We start from the raw sequence: 22,531 nt of genomic DNA, 5'->3' as shown, positions 1-22,531 counted from the left end.
GAGAACTTGAAAATAAGGCCTGAGGAATTAAAAAACAAGCTAAAAGTAGTCAGGATGCAGAGCCACAAGTAAGGGTCCAAATATCTGGCTAAGGCATGCTGGGTAGTAACCACTCGCAGAGTCATGGGCTGGAAGCAGGTTTGCAAGAGAGGAAGAGGTGGAGGTTCACTCTGGATGGGTAGACGCTGGGTGTCCAAGGGCAGCCACATAGATATATTTACTAGGAACTCAAGTTAGAGGCCTGAGCTGGTAGATTCCCTGGTCTTCGGCATCCAGAAAACGACAAGGCTAAAAATGGATTTCTGTAGAAGGTGGTCATGTAAGTCCAGAAAAAAGAACTACAAAGACTGACAAAAATGAGGAAGAGGTAAGGAAAGGGGGATGGAAAGAAGAGGTAGAAGGGAGGGGGAGAAGAGGAGGAGACAAGAGCTGCATCCCAGTGTCTCGCAGACCAAAGGAGAATCAACCGAATCAAGTTCAAGTGTCATGACTGGCCCGGACAGTGAAGCAAAACTGAAGGCCCAACGTGAGCACACACAACTACATCCATCTAACATCCAACAAAGATGCCAGCAGCATGCACTGGAGAAAGACGCGCAGCATGCTTACCAAAAGTCCACGTCCGTATGTAGAAGAATGAAATCAGGCCCCTATCTATCATCACGCACAAAAAAGTAACTCCAGATGGATAAAGAACCTCAATGTAAAGCCCCAAACACTAAAACTGCTACAAGAACACACAGGCAGTACCCTACAAGATACAGGTGCAAGGAAGGACTTTGTGAACAGGACCCCAGTTTCCCAGGAATTGAGGCCAACAAGTGAGGAGTGTGACTTCCTAAAGCTGAAGAGCTTCTGCCTGGCTGAAAGCACAGTAGACTGGGTGAGGAGGAAGCCCACAGAAAGGGAGAGAATCTTCGCCAGCTACACACCTAACAGAGGACTCACATCCAGAATATAGAAAGAACTAAAAAAAAGACTAGGCATCTGGAAAACAAATGGGCTTGGGACCTGAACAGCAAGTTCTCAAAAGACAACATAAAAATGGTTAAAAAAAATCTCAAAAAAAAAAAATGTTCACTATCCCTAGCAGTTAGGGAAATGCAAATCAAAACAACTTTGAGATTTCATCTTACCCCCGTCAGAACTGCGGTGATCGACAACATGCTGGAGGGGATGTGGGAAAAGGAGCCCTCGCTTACTGTTGGCGGGACTACAAACTGGCCCAATCCCTCTATAAACCAGTGTGGAAAACTACAGAACTGAAAATAAACCTGTCAGGGCCTCGCTATACTATCCTTGGATATCCCCAGCATGCACATGGCTTAAATGAAGACCAGGCCTCCTTCATTCGCAGGCTCGTGAAAAGTGAGTTCTTTGGCTACCCCACCCAAGCCCGCTTCTCCTTCCTCCTTGGACAGTTTTCCACCCTTGTCCAGGAAAGGTGCTCTTCCTGTCTTCCTTTGTTCTGCTGTGAAAGAGTGGCCAGCAGCAGTTTCCCAGGCAGGGCCGCTGTTTTAGGAAGGTAAGGAGGTGGAGAAAACCACACACCCCACTCAGGGTCTTAACTGTCACTGGAAAGCGGGGTCCAAGGCTTCACTCTCTAATGCCATCCCTTCCAATGTGCTTCCTTCTTTCAGGCCATGGACTTCCCAGACCCAGCAGGTGACATATGACGGGGGCCCTAACTGCCCCACCCTCTACGACAATCCTTAGTCATCATTTGTGCGAACAGGCAGAGGCGTCAGTGACAGAGCTCATCTGTGTGCAACAGTGCACTCGCGTCCTCAGTTTTCACCTCCCACCCTTTCTACCTGCATGTCTGAATTCTGTTCTCTGGCGACTGCTTTAGCTAAGTGAAATCTTCTGAGCTGCTGCCCTGGTAAAGTCTCATGCTGCACATACACCTGCTACTGATGTTCTCTTTCAAACACACAGAGCATAAAATTTTAAAAGTCCATATTTTACTATTTATTTCCACAGCAAAGCTGCTAACAAATAGGTGGTATATTTTGATTTTATTTGGTGGGGAGGACCTGGAGCCTGCAGCACGTTGTGTCAGGGCCTGCTTTGGCTTGTGTGTCCAAATTCAATGCCAATAAGCAAAGAGCACACTTATTGTCCTGGTCCAAGCTCCTTGTCCCAGGCCCCAGCATGGGAAGGTCCCCTCCCAGCAGTCTTATTCCTTCTACCTCAACCCAGGCCACCCCTGAAGATGGACGGCTGACATCCACCACTCCCCACCACCTCCACGAGGTCGCCCTAGACCATGCCAGGAGCATCTTTGCCTCTTAGCTGGTCTCTGCTCCACTTTCTCTTCTAGAATCTCTTCTTCAGACCACATATATCAACCAGAGCAGTCCTTACATACTAAATCCCATCATGCCATTCTTCTGCTCAAAACCTACGTCCACCCTGTCGTATCCAGACAAGAAACCACAATCTGTCTATGCCTATCCCCCTTCTCTGACCTCAAGTCTTCTCTTTTCTCTCCCTCACTCTACTGCCCTCATCCTTACCTTTCCCCGACTGTGCGACTGTGCCGGGAACAGCCCCACCTCGGGACCTTTGTGCTTGCCTGTCCCACACCCGGAAACTCCTTGCCCCGGGGTCAATACTGCTCTCTTCAGGCAAATACCTCAAGTGTCCTGTTCTCAGCAATGCTCTCCCTGGCCACCTGACTCACAGTCAGAGCCATTGTGCCAGCTGCATGGTGGCCTCTATTCCACTACTCTGCATTCCTGTCACCTTAATGTGTCTCGTTACCCAATAGTCATGAGGCTGCTGTCTCCCTCACTGCAGGATTTGTGTCTGTTCCCTGCAGACTCTTTAGTGTCTAGTCCCAGAAGAGCTCAATAAATATTATATTGAATGAATGAGAAATTCTCCATCTAACTATCCATCCCTTCCTCCTTCTACTCACTAAAATACAACACATGTGTGAGCTAGTACATGAATAACCACGAAGCCATTTGTTATTAAAACTACCCTTAAGTTACACTGAGTGTTATAAACTAAAGAAGACTACTACTCTGTCACCAGATGAAAACCAACTGTTAAATTATTTCTGGGGCCGGGCAGTGGTGGCGCACGCCTTTAATCCCAGCACTTGGGAGGCAGAACCAGGCGGATCTCTGTGAGTTCGAGGCCAGCCTGGGCTACCAAGTGAGTTCCAGGAAAGGCTCAAAGCTACACAGAGAAACCCTGCCTCAAAAAACCAAAAAAAAAAATTTAAATTATTTCTGGGCTTCGAGTTCACAATGAGCAGGCAGTGGTCAGGACTATTAACTGTGTTGCTTTAGGTATTCATCAAAAACAGAGGCACAGCTTAAAATAGTATTTTACAATACATGGTGCTTTAGAATGCCACAATTTATGAAATCTTTGATTATCATGACATTTTTGTTTATTTGTTTATAATTTTTACAGATGGCAATTATACACTCCATATACATAGGAATACCTTCATCTAAAAAAAATCAAGTGCTTTAAAAAATTTTTTAAATAAATCTTAGAAATCATTCATTACAAGCACAACAGTAAAGGAATTCAAGGGAATTTCAACTTTTAGAGTCCAAAGGCAAAGTTTTACGTATTCTGCTCCAACCTTCTCCCCTTATTTCTAGTCTCTAAAAATGTTGTGGTAGATGTAAATTTGGTTTTCACTGAATTTAAGTTAAATTTAAGGCTTTTACCTTGTGAGTCTTGAACATCCTCTAAGACCAGGTGACTGCAAGTGAGTCTAGGCAGAGAGAAATACAGAGTGGGCCTTCCATTTCTGTGAGACTGCAGATCCTCAGGCCCACATTCTTGAGGGCTGCCCAGTCAGTGTACAGGTTGCCTGAGCTAAGTGAAACTCCCAAGCAGCAAACCAGAAATGGGCATTAGTCACAAAGCGAGCTTGCAAAGACCTGTCAATGAGGAAGAAATGCTGACAGACCATACTGTGTTTTCACTTCCTCTTGCTCTTCTTCTCCTTACTCATGCAGAACAGAAACATCAAACCAGCGTTGTACACACTTTAGCACGGTCTGTGCACTCGATAGCTACTCAAGAGATTTTTGCAGAAGAATGCTATGTATGGGAAATGACCATGGGTAAATACACAGGCTGGAAATAGAAAACAAGTTGAAAACTAGAAAAACTTCTAGTTTTGTGTTTAATTCAAAATATCGGAAGTTGTCTTGAGTCACTGACTTGCCTTCTAAACACTTGTATCAACTGACAAGTTTGCTGAGCAAGCCAGTGGGTCTCCATGATTTCTCTCCTAACAAGTAGGCAAATACACTTTGGCAAATGGTCTAAGACAGTGTAGGACATGGACCCTACCTCAGAAAGAGGACCTGGGAATAGCAAAGAATGATACAGGCTGTTGTGTAACAGTTTCTCTAGATTGAAGCATTCCACCTGTAGGGAAGCTCCTTAAACAGGAAGGTAAACAACTCAGAATAACTTCAGGAAATCCCTGAAACTGACCAATTTCACTAGGCCCCTCCCGGTCAGAATAAACACTAAAAGCCAAGCGCCCCTCTCAGCCAAGTCAAGATGAAAAGTAGACTCTCAGATAAGCCCAGCTGCCTGGAAGAGGTTTAAAACAACTGAGTCACTTGGAAGTGACACTCTCAACCTGTTAAGCTGCCTATAGGCTGTGCAGTGTGCTCCAGGTTTCCAGCTTCTGTGAGATGTCACCCATGCTGGGGTGGGCTCTGGTGATGCAGCAGTCTCTTGAGTCATTTTTGCTGCTATAAGTAACTCCTCAGCCATATTCCTGTAAGTAACCCCTATAAAAGCTGGACTTTGGTGGCATCTATACTTTGGTTTGCCATGGGCTTCTTTTCTGGCGTGAGCAGGTGTGTGCATAGCATCTCCACAAGAAAAGCTTTGCCACATAACCTAGGCACCTTAACACCACCTCCTTAAAACTAGCAAGCTTAAAAATGAGGAAGCTGGAGCTTGGGAGATGGCTTAGTGCGCCAAGTGTTTGCTGCACATGAATACCTGAGTTCAGAACTCCAGCATCAAGTCAAAAGCGGACACAGTGGCTTGTCTGTGTAATCCCAATGAAGGAGGAAGGTGGAGACACAAAGATCCCTGGGGCTCAGTGAAGTCTACCTAACTCAGGTCCAACTCAACCCATGCTCCAGGCCTAGTGGGAAACTGTCTCAAAAAAAAAAAAGACAGAGGAAGACACTCAATACTGACCTCTGGCCTCGACACCCATGTGCACACAAGTGCAGAAACACCAATGAACACTACATATTTACACACATAAAACATGAAGAAACTAGGGGTGGAGAGATGGCTTGACGTTAGAAGTACTTTCTGCTCTTGCACAGGACCTGGGTTCTGTCCTCAGCCACCACATGGCAGCTCACACCTGCCTGTAGCTCCAGTTTCGGGGGATCCAATGGTCTTCTGACTTCCACAGGCACCAGGAACACCAGGTACGCATACACACATGCAGGTAAAACGCTCATACACATAAAATAAATACATCTTTAAAAAACATAACTCTGAAAAATGAGGAAATGGAGGCCCATGGCTATGTCTTCTGGCTCCTACTTATTTCATGACCAGAATCAACCACCTCTTGTCTCCTGATTTCCAAATAAACCTTTCTTTCTGAGGACACCACCAACCTAGATGTGTGCTTAGTGACAACCCTTCGAAACTGGAAACAGGCCTGGCACAGGCTGATTTAACAGAGATGCATCCTAATCCAATAGAATGTCACAAGTTGCAGAAACTCTGTGAACCTGACTGCTCCTCATTTTCCATCATCCTTTCCCTCTCCTCCATGCTACCCACGCCACTGCAAATGCCCCGGTACTAACGCTGTATAAAAAGTACAGGACATCAAATTTAAATGTACATGGGGGGGTACTGGAGACAGAAATCCAGGGCCTTCTGCATGCTAGGCAAGGGCTCTACCTCTGAGCTACATTCCAACCCTGAATTTAAACAATTTACATGACTTCAAACAATGCTCACTCTATTTTAAAACTATGTTGTGTAAAACTGCCCTTTTTCTTTGATTAAACCTAAAATGATTCAAGGTCTTATTTTGAAGAACCTGTGGACATTTTTGTTGTTTGCCTGAGACAGGGTCTCACTCCCTATGATGCTCACGCTGGTCTCAAACTCCAGATCCTCCTGCCTTTGCCTGTAAGCGCTGGGATTCAGATGTGCACCACCACACACAACTGAGCTCTGACGCATTTCCAACAGAGGATTTCTGATGCTGTCTACCGCTGACTTGGGTACTGCGCAGGCAAGTACCATATGCTCCTGGTGTCCTACGGTTATGGGTGTCACCAACCAACCCCAGCGGCACCAGTCTGGCTCTCATCTGTTTTTTCTGCTGCTAAGTTTCTCTCTCTTTTTTTTTTTTCCCAACTATTTTTAACTGAATAGTTTGTCTTGTCTTTCTCACAACAATTTTCCCATCATAAATTCTAATCACCCAAACAAACCCAAAGAATTACTAGAGTAAACTCTTACCCTCTTAGCTACTTGATCTGTGCTGAAGAATCTGTACATCTCACTAGAGTAGTGGTTCTCAACCGGTGGCTCACAACTCCTGGTTGCATATTAGATATTAATATTACAATTCATAACAGTAGCAAATGAAATAATTTTATGAAGTAGCAATGAAATAATTTTATGGTTGGGGTCACCACAACCTAAGGAACTATATTAAAGGGTTGCAGCATTAGGAAGGTTGAGAACCACTGCTCTAAAGAATATCCTTAAGGTCTTACATGATCTTACCAAGTAGGAACCTAAAAGCCCCAATAAGTGTGTGCTGAAGACTTTAGACATCAATTAGGCTAACTCAAGCCTTTCATCTTAGAAAGCAGTAAACAGCCTCAGAGAGGGGAGGAATGTGTCTACGATACTTATCCAGCAATTTCTCATATTGCAAGGTGTGTGGGTTGTTTTTTCTTTTTAATTTAAAGACAGTCCCCCTATGTAGCTCTCCATCAGCCACTAGAGTGCTGGGATTATAGGTATGCACCACCACACCCAGTGTGCACAAGCTTAAGGGCTATTATTTTCTTTCCAACAAGTCTACTTGTTGAATCTAAGTAAGTCTACCTACAACTGGTTTTTAAAGGAAAGAGTAATTATCTTCCTTAAAGGTTTTTAGGAAGTAATTCTCCTTTTTATTCTTGTTATTTCAAATTATTTACTTTGGCCAGTATATAAATTTATCTAAGTAAGGGGTCTCTGTTAGGCTACACTAGAGAAAAAATCCTGCAACGACTGAGAAAGTGGTCAGGAGTCGTGGTCTCAACACTAGATCTAACTACCGTACCTGGGCCTTTTCGAGCAGTTCATTTCAGTCTCTTTTTTCATGTGGAGGATGATTGTGGGCAAGAGCTATTGGTTCTCTGCTTTCCTCAGGTTCCTTTGAGGAGGAAGTGGGTGTTGAAGAATATTATTTTAAGATCTATTACATTCGTTTATGCCGTGGAATATTTGTTTAATGATGCAAAGATGTGTTCCATTCTTTTGTGTTACATTTGTTTAACTCTGTGAAGCTGTGTTACTTTGCCTGTCTAAAATACCTGATTGGTCTAATAAAGAGAAGAATGGCCAATAGCTATGCAGGAGAAATGAAGGGGTTGGCAGGCAGAGAGAATAAACAGAAGTCTTGAGAGAGAAAAGAACAAGGAGCAAGAAGAGAGAGGACACCGGGGGCCAGTCACCCAGCTACACAGCACGCCACAGAGTAAGAAGTAAAGAAAAATATACAGAAACAGAGAAGGATAAAAGCCCAGAGGCAAAAGATAGACTAGCACATGAGCTAAGTTTAAAAAAAAAAAAGCTGGCTAATAACAAGCCAAGCTAAGGCCAGGCATTCATAAGAATAAGACTCTGTGTGTGATTTAATTGGGAGCTGGGTGGCAAGCCCCCCCAAAAAAGAGCAAAGAGTAAATAAATAAATATAGATAGATAAATAGATAGATAAATAAATAAATAAACAAACAAATAAATAAATAATAAGACAAACAAAAACCACAAATGGGCTCCAAAGTTCCGATGGAAATTACAGGGTTGCTTGCTCATGACAACGTTGCACAGGCTGACTATCAAGTCTGCTTGGAATCTCCTGGGTTGTCTTGCTTCAGAAGCTCTGCCTGGCACACACTTCAACTGAAAATTACAAAACTGACTACTTTTTGTTTGTCTGCAAAGACAGGCTCTGGGCCCTTGGGGAATGTATGAAAACAATGAAGGACAGTGATGGGAACCAAGGGAAGCAAAACCAAGTCTGGCACAAAGAAAGAAAAGCCAATTCATATAAAAATGAAAGTCGAATTCACTCCAAGCAACAACAAACTCCTGATCCATGGAAGCATCCAGACACTTTTTTCCTACATCAAAGCTCAGTTCTTGTTGTCTGTACTTCATCAAACACAAAACAAGCACGCAGAATTTAATTATAAAGTGTATTCTTTACATTTCTAGCAAACATCCAATTATATTAGAAAGAAAAGTTAAAAAAGAAAGCTCCTTCTAGAGTTCCAAACTCTTGATGTAAAAGCACACTAGTTCACTCAGCCATGTTCATGGGGCGCATTTAAAAGGGTATTAGCGGGGATTACGTTTCACTTCCAATCCACAGGGACTAAAATCTGAGGGCACTGCCAGGTGCTGCCTCACTGTCTTAGCAAAGAGGGAATCTACGCAAGAGACGGGAAGGGCTCCTCGAGGAGCTGTGGACTCCGCAACCAGCACAGTACTTTGCATGTAACCGAAGCTCAACTATGTCATCTCGGTGCAACTGCAAAAATCTCCACCATGTGCCAATTTATCCTATAAAAAGATCCGTGTGTTCCTGTCCTCAAAAACCTTGAAGATCCAACCTGTAAAATATGAGCAGTTCGGTGAAAGGCAGAGAGTTCGCCACTTCGGACGAATATTATTATGAGCCGAAGGATTTAGCTTATCTTGAAAACACTTCGAAGGTTAACTATTACCATTTGGCACAGGAAAAAGCAGGCTCAGAGAAAGGGTGCAATTTATTCCCGACCTCACAATTAAGCTTTGAAGCCCAGATGCCAATACATATCAGCAAGGGCCACACTGTAGAATGCCACACTTCATTCACGCCAGGGGGCTCGGGAAGAGACAGGGACTTAGTTCTAAATTTCACTTCTACCACTAAGGCGTTTCCATTCCCAACAACACTTCTCTGCATACGTCCACCTGCAGAGTCGAGTGGTTGGTTACCAACCCGAATAGAGATTTCCTTGGTTGGTCTGTAGTGGCAGTGGCAGAAACCTTTGGGGCTGGGTCTTTACTAACATCTATACACAGCTCCCTTCCTTGCGCCCCAAAATGACAGGGGAGTGGCAGCCCTGGATATTAACAGAAATGTACCCCTCAAGCGGATGGGAGTAGAAAAGCTGTCAGCTCCGACTTCCAAGACAACTTCTCCGTGGATGCTTGTTTCCTCCCCAGCGCTCACGGTTAACAGGAACGGCTACGTGTAGGTCCTGCCTGATGTGCGCGGCCTGCACGGGCCGGTCTCGAGGGCGGAGGCCGCCGCAGTGTGGCCCGCGGGCAGGCACAACTGCGACGAGCTCGGTACCGCTGCCCCGCACGGGCGGCCGCGGCCGGTTGCTCCTGCCCAGGAGGGAGCGCACTCAGATCTGAGCGCCGCCCACGCCCCCCTCTGCATCTCCGGCTGCACCGCGGCCTCCCCGGTGGACGCCGGCCCACGTCCCGGGGCGTCACGCACGACGCTCTGGAACCCCGCCGCGTCGGGGACCAGGCCCGGGCCTGAGTCGCCGCGCCCAGCCGCTGTCCCGCCCGAGCCCTGCCGTCCCGCAGCCTGCCCCGCGTCGCCCGCACCTGTCGCGCCCCGACCTGAGCTCACCTGGGTCCCGGGGGCCGGCGGCCCACGCCCTCACCTCTGGGCCCGGCTCCCTCCGCCGCCGCCGCCAGGGCCCCCGACGCGGCCGCCGCCCACTTTCGGTTTCCCCCGCACTGCTGGAGCCGCGGCTTGGGAATCACCTAAAGCCCCGCCCTCTAGGCCCCGCCCCGCCACACCACGCCCCGCCCCTCGGCCGCCGGGGCTCGGCTGGGCTCTACGCAGGCGCAGGCGCTCAGGTCACCGCCGCCCACTCCGGGGTCCGCGGGTGAGAAGGGAAACCGACGCCGCCTAGCGGTTCCTGCGCGTGCGCACGCCGGGCTGGTGCTCGGGGCAGTGGGCTTCACACTCCTTCCACAAAGTTCATTCTCTTCAGCATCTCAATGGTTTCTTTTCATTGTCGTCGACAGTCCGTCCCTCTTTGGAGGAGGGCGACCACACTAAAATGCCAGCCTCCTTGTTTCCTTCTTTTCTGCTCTGTCACATCTCCTTGCACCTACCTGGATAGCTGCACCGCTTTCATCCACTACCCTAAAACTAAAGCCGTCTGAGGACAGGGATCTTAGGATGCTGCCCAGTATGCAACAAGCATGAAATACATACTTGTCAAATTCGTTCGCTCATTCTAAAAGTGTGGAATATCTGCTGTTTACGCACCCCTTCACAGTAATTCCACTAACATTTAATGCCTGGTTTGCCTTGAACCCACAACAAACACTTCTCACCATTCTGTATGCTCTTGCTGAGCGCTTGCTGCTTACTCAACCAGCGCTTTTGACAGTTTGAAGTGTACTTGCCATACGATAAGCTGCACGATTCAAATGTACATTTGGTATATTTCGAATACATACTACAAAGACACCATCACAGAAATTAACATAACGAGCATAACCACACCTTCAAAAGTTCTCCCTTTCTATACTATTTACCTCATGTCCCATTTCTTAGTCCTGTAACTGCTCTATTACTTTTACTATAGATCTGCTTGCTTCTTCTGGGGTTGTATATAAATGTAATTATTTCATATATGTTGGGGAATATTATTTTAAGATGTGTTACATTTATTTATGCTGTGGAACGTTTGCTTTAATGATGCAGAGATGTGTTGCATTCCTTTATGTTGCATTTGTTTAACTCTGTGAAAACACCTGATGGTCTAATAAAGAACTGAATGTCCAATAGCAAGGCAGGAGAAAGGATAGGTGGGGTTGGCAGGCAGAAAGAATAAATAGGAGGAGAACATTAGAGGAAGGACGAGCAAGAAGAGAGATCAAGGAGCGAGAAAAGAAGGGGCCAGCCACACAGCCACACAGCCAGCCACGGAGTAAGAGTGAGAGTAAGATTACAGATGTAAGAAAAGAAAAAAGCCCAGAGGCAAAAGTTAGACGGATAGTTTAAGTTAAGAAAAGCTGGCAAGAAACAAGTCAAGCTAAGGTCGGGCACTTATAAGTAAGAATAAGCCTCCATGTGTGTATTTATCTTGGAGCTGGGTGGCGGGCCCCCAAAGAACAAAGAGCCAAAAGATTAAGAAAGCAACCAACTATATATATGTATTGTCTTTGGGGGGAAGGGTCTGGCTTTCTTCACTCAGCAGACTTCTATTGAGATTCATCTGTGTTGTTGCATATACTAGAAGTTTATATCCTTTTCTCACTGAGTTTCCATTGTGTGGATGGCATGTCCACCCCCAGGTATTGACCCAAGACAAAGGAAAGAGTTTATCTGTCACAGACCTGTACAAGGCTGTTTAAATCAGCTTTGCTTGCAATACCTAAAATTAGAGATAGCATAAATATTCTTCAGTGGGTGAGTGGATAATTAACTATTATGGACTCAATACCTGCTGTCAAATAGCAAAAGTGTGTGGAGGGCCTATAAGCCTTGTACTTAAGGAGCTTTCCATTCACCGAGAAGCTGCAATAGGCCGTGAATAGCCTGGAAGGAGATCGTGAAAAGCCGGATATCCTGTGCTCGGGAGGTTCTGTCCTAAGGCTTTGACCAGAGATATTCTTTGAACACGGTTCCCTTTCATAGTCTCACATTTGGTCCCTGCCTAACTCTGCCTGCCAAACTGTCTCTCCCTGAAACTGAATTCTCTACACATTGCCTTTGTTCTATTTCAGTCTGTTTCATGCAGCTTTCTCCCTGCCCTCTTCCCTGCTCCCAAGGCTGCCACTCTAGGGATTCAGAGACCTCATGTTTTCTCCCTGATCTATCCCTCAGTCTACTCCAAACATGGCAGTGGCTTTCACAGACCTAGAATATAGCCAGCTCCCTATTTGGACTCTGCAATACTTACGACATGCCCTGGCTCCACATTCAAATGGGGGTGGGGGATAAAAGCAGCATCTATGGACTGAGAGGATGCCGGTGGTGACAGGAAGTAGAGAACACCGAGTTTAATATATAAAATGATGTGCATGGACCCTAAGTCTGAGATCCTTTATGCTTGTAAAGGTGCTCACTGTTTGCAGAATCCTATGTACAAAGAAGTCATGTGATGCCGGGCGGTGGTGGCGCATGCCTTTAATCCCAGCACTCGGGAGGCAGAGGCAGGCAGATCTCTGTGAGTTTGAGGCCAGCCTGGTCTATAAAGCAAGTTCCAGGAAAGGCACAAAGCTACACAGAGAAACCCTATCTCGAATAAACCAAAAAAAAAAAGTCATGTGCTGTAGCTAGTTTTCTGTAACCAGCTTTATTTATAATAGTTGCCACAAGCAAATATTTTCAAGTGTGCAGTTTGATGAGTCTTAACAAATGTATCCAACTATGCAGGCAGCATCACCATCAAGATACAGAACTGGTTTTATCATTCCCCAAAGGTCCCCTGTGCCCTCTACTAACCTTTGTTCCCTCCCTCTACTCCCTGCTCCTGGCGGCTGCAGATGGCATTTGTCACCACAGATCTGCTTTCTCTAGAGTACCATACTCATGGGATCATATGATATGTAGCCTTTTGTGTCTGGTTTTTCACTTAGTGTAACTCTTTTGTGAATTATCCCCGTTGTACTTATCAATAGTCAACATGGTGGCTGTGTATTATGTCACTATATGGATATGTCACAACTAGTTTACTTAGTCACATTTAATGTAAATTTTTGTTGTTTCTAGTCTGGGGCTGTTCTGAATCAAGCTTCTATAAATAACCACTGGGTATTCAAATTTTTTTCACATACATACCTGGGAGTAGAATTAATGTCAGGATGTAGGATAAATGTATACTTAATAACATATATTTACATATATTAATATATATTTATATGCATACTTAATTATATAATGTATAATTATATCATATATATAATTATATATAAATGTCAAAGTGCATTCTTAAGTGGCCACATCCACTCATTTCCAATATTCAGCATCATCAGTTTTTTTTTTGTTGTTGTTGTTGTTTTTTTTTTTTTTTTTTTTTGGTTTTCCGAGACAGGGTTTCTCTTGTGTAGCTTTGCGCCTTTCCTGCATCTCACTTGGTAGCCCAGGCTGGCCTCGAACTCACAGAGATCCTCCTGGCTCTGCCTCCTGAGTGCTGGGATTAAAGGCGTGCGCCACTACCGCCCGGCTTTTTTTTTTTTTTTTTTAAGATTTATTTTGTACAGCGTTCTGCCTGCATGTATGCCTGCATGCCAGAAGAGGGCACCAGATCTCATTGTAGATGTTGTAAGCCACCATGTGGGTGCTGGGAATTGAACTCAGGACCTCTGGAAAAGCAGCCAATCCTCTTAACCTCTGAGCCATCTCTCCAACCCATCCATCATCAGTCTTTTTTATTGGAGCCCTACACTGGATGGATAGAACACTGAGACTATATACTGAGGGATGTAGCACGAGGCTTTAATGACATAGAACATCTTTTCATGTAGACACTGGCCTTTGTATATGTTCTCGGACAAAGTGTCTAGTCTGTAGATTTAACTGAGATGCATCAGAAAGAGTTTAAGTAGCCAAATTTTAGCAAGGAAGTTGTGCGATTTTGTTTTGTTGCTTCTTTTATAGCTGGAATTCAGGATAATTGAAACTATTTTTTGAGACAGGGGCTTGCCATGTGGCTGAGGCTGGCCTAAAGCTGTCTTCTTGCCTCAGACTCCCAAGTGCTGGAATCACAGACATGTGCTACCATGTCCAGCTTAGACTGGGTGCTCTTTAGATTCAGGGTTGTTATCTTTTTGTGGAACAGTATGTCAGAATGTGTGAAAGCAACATACAGACACAAGATTTTTCAGAGTCAAGTCCCACTGTGAATACACATTGAACACTACCTTAGGGGAAATCCAGAGCCAAAGAGTAGTGTTTCAATATAGACAGAATGCCGTTCAAAGGTATTCTCCCCCAGGAAAAAGCCAACCTCATCTTAGGTCACTGTGAGCAGAGGAGGGGAGCAGGTGGGTGGATCTGCCCTTCAGGAGAAGAACACACACATTTCTCGTCTCCGAGGCTGCAGAGAGGTCCTTAGAACCCTGCTCAAGTGGCTTTTGCAAGAGGCAGCCTCCTGGTAGATCATGTGTGCCTTCAGAGGCTTCACCAGAGAGACTTTATAGTGAAAAGGAAGTGCAAAGCAAGACCTAAGCACAAGAGAGGAAGATGACCCCACTGCCACCTTATCCTGAGCTGAGAAAAATGGAGATATAAAACCTCCACCAGGCTGGGCATGGTGGCACACACCTTTAAACCCAGCACTGAGGAGGCAGAGGCAGCCAGAGCTCCGTGAGTTCGTAGGCCAGCATAATCTATATAGTGAGTTCCAGGATAAGCCAGGGGCTACATAGAGATGTCCTGCCTTAAAATAAAATAAAATAGCCGGGCGGTGGTGGCGCACGCCTTTAATCCCAGCACTCGGGAGGCAGAGGCAGGCGGATCTTTGTGAGTTCGAGGCCAGCCTGGGCTACCAAGTGAATTCCAGGAAAGGCGCAAAGCTACACAGAGAAACCCTGTCTTGAAAAAACCAAAAAAAAAAAAAAATAAAATAAAATAAAATAAAATAAAATAAAACAAAACAAAACAAAATAAAATAAAAACACATCTCTCCACCAAAAGTCTTTCATGCATTTTGTTCATCAGGGCAGCCTGCTTTTGTGGATAGAGCCGTAGTGGAGGCACAGGACACCTGTCTGAGGCAGGAGGATCCAGGGCACTCCACGCCCTTCCCTTTATAATAGCTCAGCAAGCCCTGGTTTCCAGCACCCGCTCACCTGTACAACCCAAGAACCACATCCTCTTGATCCTCCCTGTCACAGCCACTGGGGAGCATTGCGAATCCCCCCTTCCAAATCTCAAGTGGCGTTTCGAGAGACCTCAAGTGCTGACATCTCGTCTTCTACCCAGATATATCTGTTGCTTCTTTATATTGTCTCCCAAAAAGAAACTGCAAAGGCAAAGTACTGTAGAACTCTGCTTTCTATCACTTTCTGATCCGTCAGTGAACGGCAGGGACTTGCTTGTGACATGACTGGGTGTCACGGGTGGTAGCCCTCAGAAAACCTCCCTCACAGCCCCCACCTAAAAACAACTGTTCTCTTAGCTGAGCTTCAAGCTGGTGCTTTGTTCCACAGGCACGGTCTCACAGAAAAGCGGCGGAGGACCCAGCATTTCATCTCCCTGCTGCGTGTGCAGCTTCAGCGAACCTTCCTTCTCCTAGCTGCACAGCCGCAAGTGACTTCAGCAACATTCCCTCCTGCCACATGCTGAGTTGTTTCTGCATCCAGGTGGACCCCAGCCTCTTGGCTGTTAGTTCCTTACACAAGGTCAGGAAAACCAGATCCACCACAAAAGGGCCCTCTGGATAGTTCTGCTTTTTGATTAATCATTAATGGCATCATCACTTCCTCTTCAGTTACATGAACAAACAGAAATTTCTAGACACTGTTTTAACTGAGTAAGGGGGAAAAAAAGGGCAAAAACAAAACACAACACAAAAGGGAGGGATTGCCAGAGCCCCGATGAAATTCAGGCCCTGGTGGAGCTCAGGGCATGCTGATCAAGCAAAACCCCCTAAGCTCCCCACAAAGGCTTCCAAGGTGAGTCAGCTGAAAGGCCCTAATCCCCAGCGGGGTGATCAGGGAAGCGTCCGAGGCCCCAGAGCCACCAACAGTGCGACAGGGGGGGGATAACGAAAGCTTTAACACCATATTGTGCGGGAACCGATAGGGCTGAGCCTGTGCTAAGGGACCATCTTCACCCGCTTCCCTGTGAGCAGCGGGTCATTCATACAGCTCAGCCTTAGACATGGCCCGCAATACGGATGGTGACTGGGTGGAGATACCAAGCACTACCAGGTAGCTGAGAGGCCCAGCTGTTTGGTAGGGCATGAAGATGTGGCAACTAGCACTTTAAACAAGGCAATCAGGCACCAAACTGAAATACCGGATAAAGCTATTGGTACAGAAAGTCTGCTGTAACAGTTGCTGGGCGAGAGGAAAGGGAAAGCAGTAATGAGAAACTGCATGGGAGCCCGGGAGGCACTCAGCACCCGCTGGCAGACTCTGAAACGGAAGAGCGGTTAGGATTCACGAAATGTGTCCCCCAGGCATCATCACAGTCCCTGACCCTATCCACCGGCAAAGTCCAAGGTTACGCTGAGCTGAATTCCAAAACCCTTTGGCTCCAGTTCCAGTTGGATCCCTTTCCATGACAGAGCTAATCCAGTAAGTAGCAGAAGAGCTTCTCTTGGGGCCATCCGGTCAATTCCTGTTAATCAATGGTCCACCAGGGGAGAAGTTCCCAACCCCAGGGCGTTCTAGACTCTCAGGAGGGTACTTTTAGTTGTCACAATGACTAGGCAGGTAGTCTGGGCCAGTACCTGGATGCCCCTTGTCTCACTAATCAGAGAACTTTCCCTTGTTCCAAAAGTGTGACTGTTTGGCCAGCTATTGGTGTAGACGACAAACCTCTTTTCTGTATAAACACGAATTACTTTCCCCATAATTTACAATGAATTTTCTAGTGATTTTTTGGGGGGTCAGGGGAGCTGTGAATTACAACATTTGTCATAAAATGGAGGTTGGGAATTGTTTTCTGGTCCCTGTAGATTTAAATCCTACTAGAAATTCTCTAACAATCGGCCCCACCCAGAGACAAGGAGGGAACAGACGTTCCCCCTTTTCAGCAATGGACACGGGATGCACGAACGTGTGGTTATTGGAATTCTCGTCACCCCACGACAGCACAGGATGCTTAATCGCCCTAGCGCTTAACCACTTGAGGACTTTTAAAGAAGTCCTTCCTTTTGAAGGACTCCCTAGAGTTGTTTTAGCCCGATATTTTATCTCTCAATTCTCCCTTCACTACCTCTTTCATTTAAAGTTTAAGCCCTTGCTCTCCGCAGCAGTTTCCTTAAAACAGGACGCTTTGTAATTATAACATTCTAACACCTGGAGCTGGGACAGGGCGTGGCCCAGAGTAATACTCAAGAGGATACTCCTGCCGGAAGCTGGCGGTTACTCAGCACTGACTTGACCGCTCCTCCTCCTACAGCGCATGCTCCAGAACATGGACTCTAAACCTGCTTGTAAACATTAAGCTTGCTCCTTATAGAGCAGTTTGTGTATTCGAGGTGGGTCCAGGATCTCAATGACTACATGCCCCAGCGCCTGGCGCACACGGGCTGACAGCAAATATTTGCAATGAAGGAATGAGCGAAGGGCTCAAGTCCAATACTCTCTGTGGAACTATGCCACCTGTCTGTACTCCCAAGGAGTGAAATAAAAGATTCCCCAGACAAAGGGCAGTACATTAAAAACATAAAAACAGCACACCTTTGTCTGTTATCCAAACCTCCATGAAGAGCTATACACCTGTAAATTAGCAAACTTCTACCAAATCTGAGTACCAGTTGCAGACTGGCGATACCTCAGTCATTTAGGCTGCTATAACAAAGCACCACAGACTGACTGAGTGGCTTACAAACAACAAACATTTATTTCTCACGGTTCTGGAGGCTGAAAGCCCAAGATCCCGGGGCCAGCTTGGTCCGGTTCTGCTGAGGACCCTCCTCTGGGTTGCAGACTGCTGGCTCCTCATTGTATCTTCTGTGGGGTTCCCCTCTCCTCCTCACATACTGACAAGTGTGCAGAGAGCTCACTGAGGTCTCTTTTATAGAGGCACTGGTCCCATCTGGGAAGACTCCACCCTCATGACCTGCATTATCTCCCAAAGGCCCCGCCTCCTACCACCATCACCCTGAGGGTTGGGATTCCAACGTATTGATTCTAGTGAAAGGACACACAGAGTCCATGAAAACGACAGTTGTTCAGACAGAGCCTTGATCTTGATTCTGTCACTAGATATCCACACAGTTTCTCCCTTTAGGTTTCTAAAAGTCTCCAGTGTGTCCTTCCTGCTTCTTCCCCACCTGCTTCCTTCCTGGGAAGCCACCAGGTACTCTGTCCCATCCACACTTAGAGATGGTTAGGTAGAGAACAGACAGTGTGACTTATCAGTGAGGAATGTGACTACTCCAGAAGCTTTTTGTTGTCAACAAGTTCAACCAGAGAGCTGATCTGGCCTGTAGCCAACACCCTGGCCAGTGCACAGGACGCCTCTATAAGCAGCAGCCCCCCCATCCAGACACTCCCCCCCACCACCACCACCGCCATGTGCCCATGCTTATGGGAAAGGCATCTCCAAATGTCATAGTTCCATTATCCAAAATCCCCCTCTCTAGAGTGTGTTCTTTTCATCCTAACTCAGAGGCTGGAGAGGAGGGCTATGACTCTCCCTTCGGGGAGGGAGCTCACCTGGTGTTTGGAGCGTGCTGCCAAGCCTTCCTAATGTTTTCTTTGGGCTCAAGGTCATGCTTTCTTCCTCCCAGCAAACTCAGATTAATCAGTTTGCTCGAGCATGGCACCCAGAGCACATCGTTTCCTTGTTAGGTAACTCTGTTAGGGATCTTTCCTTAGGGCCAAAGTAAAGCACAGGCCTCGTGGTACTCAGTCATCCTCTCTCAATCCTGACCCCTTGTTGAGTCTGAAAAGGCCAAACTGAATTTCTTTGAGACTTTGAGACTTGTGGGTAATGGCTTTGGCATGCCACATGGGCACTGTCACTACCAAGTGACTGATTTTATGATCTGTGTGCCATGTTCACACATCACTTGGCACCAGTCAGGGCTGCAGTCCTGACAATACGAAAGCCAGGCCTCTGGTAGTCAAAGTAATATCCTTGGACTTGGTCTTAGGAGTCCAAGAGTTCTCAGCAGGATGGTAAATGTTTGCATTTTCACTTAGATGAGCGTCTAAGTAAGTAAAAAACATTTTGCATTTTCTCTAAAACCACATAATAAGAAAGTATCAATATACTGCATTTGCTTTTGATGGCAAGACTACAACTATTGCCCTGAAATAATAGCACTGCAGTTTGAGTAGGCTGGGCAGCATGTCTGACTGGTTCCGTTGTATCCTAATGTTAGGATTACAACAGTCTCTCAGCATCAGTGTTTGTGATTATGAATAAAGAGAATATTTCCCCTTCACATTGATAATTACAGCTAAAGGCATATCCACAGAAAAATTCTAAAAAGAATTAACCTAGCCGGGCGGTGGTGGCGCACGCCTTTAATCCCAGCACTCGGGAGGCAGAGCCAGGTGGATCTCTGTGAGTTCGAGGCCAGCCTGGGCTACCAAGTGAGCTCCAGGAAAGGCGCAAAGCTACGCAGAGAAACCCTGTCTCGAAAAACCAAAAAAAAAAAAAAAAAAAAAAAAAAGAATTAACCTATTAAATACCATAGACACTGCAAATGAGCAAATGATACTCTATAAGGGGATGATGCGGTAATTCATTGTAACAAAGATAGAATTTACACACACATACAAGTCACACACACAGAGACACATACACTCATACACACAGACATACATGTATAGGCATATGTTTTGCAGTTTTTGAGACAAGGTCTCTCTACAAAGCCCTGTCTGTCCTGGAATTTCCTATGTAAGCCAGGCTGTCTTAGAACTCACAGAGATCCTCCTACCTCTGCCTCTCAAGTGCTGGGATTAAAGGTTTGAGAAAGCACCACACTGGCAGGATTGCTGTGAATATTGCTCTGTATACTGTGAATGTTTTGCTCTGATTGGTGAATAAATAAAGTGCTGATTGGCCAGTAGCCAGGCAGGAAGTATAGGCGGGACAAAGAGAGGAGAATTCTGGGAACAGGAAGGCTGAATCAGGAGTCGCCAGCCAGACACAGAGGAAGCAAGATGTGGAGGCAGAACTGGGAAAAGGTACCAAGCCATGGGGCTAAACATAAGTAAGAATTATGGGTTAATATAAGATGTAAGATCTAGCTAGCAAGAAGCCTGAGCCATTAGGCCATTCAGTTTTAATTAATATAAGCCTCTGTGTGTTTATTTGTGTTTGAGTGGCTGTGGGCCCAGGCAGGACTGGAGAAAACTCCAGCTACACAGGATTAATATTTTTTTTAATTTAAAAAATTTGATGAAGGGGCTGGAGAGATGGATCAGCAGTTAAGAGCACTGGCTACTCTTCCAAAAGACCTGGGTTCAATTCCCAGCACCCACTTGGCAGCTCACAACTATCTGTAACTTCAAGATCACACAGACATGCATGCGGACAAAACACCATTGCACACAAAATAAAAATAATTTTTTTTTTAATTTATGAAGTTAAGCAGGGTGGCATATGCTTTTAATCTCAGCACTCAGGAGGCAGAGACAGGTAGATCTCTGTGAATTTGAGGCAAGCTGGGTCCTCATAGCAAATTCCAGGATAGTGAGACCCTGTCTCAAAAATTTTTATTACATTTTATTGTGTGTGCATTTATTCTTTGTGTAAGCACACACATGTTTGCCATAACATGCATGTGGAGATCAGAAAACAGCCTGTGGAAGTTGGTCTCTTCTTCCACCACATAGGCCTGGGAATCCAACTTTGGTCTTCAGGCTTGGTGGCAAGTATCTTTTCCTGCTGGATCCTCCCACCAGCTCAAAGTCTGTATATGTTAATTTCCCTGGCTTTTTTTGTTTTGTTTATGTTATGGTTTTGGGTTTTTTTGTTGTCTTTGTTGTTGTTGTTTTTTTTTTTTGTGTGTGTGTGTGTGTGTGTGTGTGTGTGTGTGTGTGTGTGTGTGAGAGAGAGAGAGAGAGAGAGAGAGAGAGAGAGAGAGAGAGAGAGTTTATCTTTTTTTTTCCTCCAAGTGTTGGAAACCAAACCTCTAGGGCCTTGGTGTCACTAGGCAAGTGTTCTATCACTGAGCTAAATCCCAAACTCTGCTTTTTAAGAAGCATTAATTATATTAATGAGGCGATTTCACCAAATGAAGCTCAAATAATAGCCTGGCCTGTGATACAGATGAAAATGTATAGTCTCTGGAATGAAAAAAAAAAGGTGAGAAATTAAGCAATCACGTGGTCTTTTAACAGTGTGGTTCATCTGCCATTCTAGTTCAAATGGCTGTTTTAGATGACGGTAAATCCACGCTCATCTTTGCAAGTGGTTGTATTGTGCAGATCCTGTCCTCCACATGTCCCTGTTAATAAGCAGGTAAGAGCAAAGAATATTTAATGACATCTTGGTGATATATTGGGCGTTGATTAGCCTTTAAAAACAATCATTTGCTAAAAAGGCTTCATTGTTGATGGAGAACAACCAAGTATAACAATAGCAACTCAAGCTGGATCAGTGCACTCCAAGTCAAGTTGGGTAACAAAAAGTGAAACATGGTTGATTTTTCTGGATTTGTAAATCTATTTGTGCTTGGGAAGTATACCAGACTACTCTGTCTCTACTGCTGTAATTCGAGGTCATGGTTCATCCTCAGTCCTCTGAGTATCACCATATCCACACACGTGCCTCAGTGTGTCTTTGCCCCATTTCACTCATTTCTTTCATTGTTATCACCATCTAAAGCTTCCCATTCATTGTTTCTTCCCTGTTCCACACATCGCCCCTCTGAGGCAAGCCACAAAAAACCAGACATCTCATCTGTTTCTTGCATTATAGGAAATCTATGGAACACAGAGCTTGGATTTGATAGCACTTAATGAATAGAATAATATGTTGAATTTATAAATTTATTCTTGAGGCTTGGATATAGACTATTAGCACTAAAATGCAAACAACCAACTGTCCATCAAGTGTCAAGTGGATAAATGAAATGCACTATATCCATACAATGGCCTTGTTATCTGCCATTAAAAGTAACGATTGTGGGGCTGGACAGATGGCTCAGTGGTTAAGAGTTCATGCTGCCCTTGCAGAGGACCTGAGTTCAGTTCCCAATATCCACCTCAGTGGCTTACAGCTCCAGAGGACCTGACATCCTCTTCTGGCCTCTGTTGGACACACACACACACACACACACACACACACACACACACACACACCTAAATGATAAAATAAATCTTAAAAAAAAAACTGTTGGTGGCATCATGAAAGAGGGTACAGTGGGACACCCCAGCAGTATGTCACCTAAACAACTATTGAACTGATAGCAACTTTCCAAAGCAATCACCTTCAACATCTGGAGCCTAATATAACAACATTACAGCATCCTGGGGGGTGGGACTTGATGAAAATGCTGGTAAATTTGTGTGAGTCTAAACCTTTTTCAGGGTATGGCCATAATTTCCTACTTTTATCCCTGGGCAGACAGTTTCAGGGCATGGCTTGTTGAAGGCAGACTAGGAAATAGGA

The 22,531-nt window shown here is 45.4% G+C and overlaps 1 protein-coding gene across 3 annotated transcripts in view; it reads right to left on the bottom strand.

Moving 5' to 3' along the window:
* Nucleotides 1-17,933, bottom strand: part of Tdrd7 (tudor domain containing 7) — a 69,158-nt gene extending 51,225 nt beyond the window's left edge. The window contains exon 1 of one of the 3 annotated variants that reach the window (XM_076564152.1): nucleotides 17,810-17,933. In XM_076564152.1, the coding sequence (XP_076420267.1) occupies nucleotides 17,810-17,902 (93 nt within the window). In that variant the 5' untranslated portion in view covers nucleotides 17,903-17,933. Of the gene's footprint in view, nucleotides 1-9,390; nucleotides 9,738-9,889; nucleotides 10,029-17,809 lie in introns of those variants that run through there. The other 2 variants (XM_076564153.1, XM_006973696.4) reach the window with 2 other exon arrangements.
* Between the last annotated feature and the right edge of the window lie 4,598 nt (nucleotides 17,934-22,531).

This window comes from Peromyscus maniculatus, chromosome 2 (assembly GCF_049852395.1).
Source record: "Peromyscus maniculatus bairdii isolate BWxNUB_F1_BW_parent chromosome 2, HU_Pman_BW_mat_3.1, whole genome shotgun sequence".
NCBI classification, from domain to species: domain Eukaryota; kingdom Metazoa; phylum Chordata; class Mammalia; order Rodentia; family Cricetidae; genus Peromyscus; species Peromyscus maniculatus.
The sequence above is the reverse complement of the archived record's forward strand: the minus strand, read 5'-3'. Positions and strand labels throughout refer to the sequence as shown.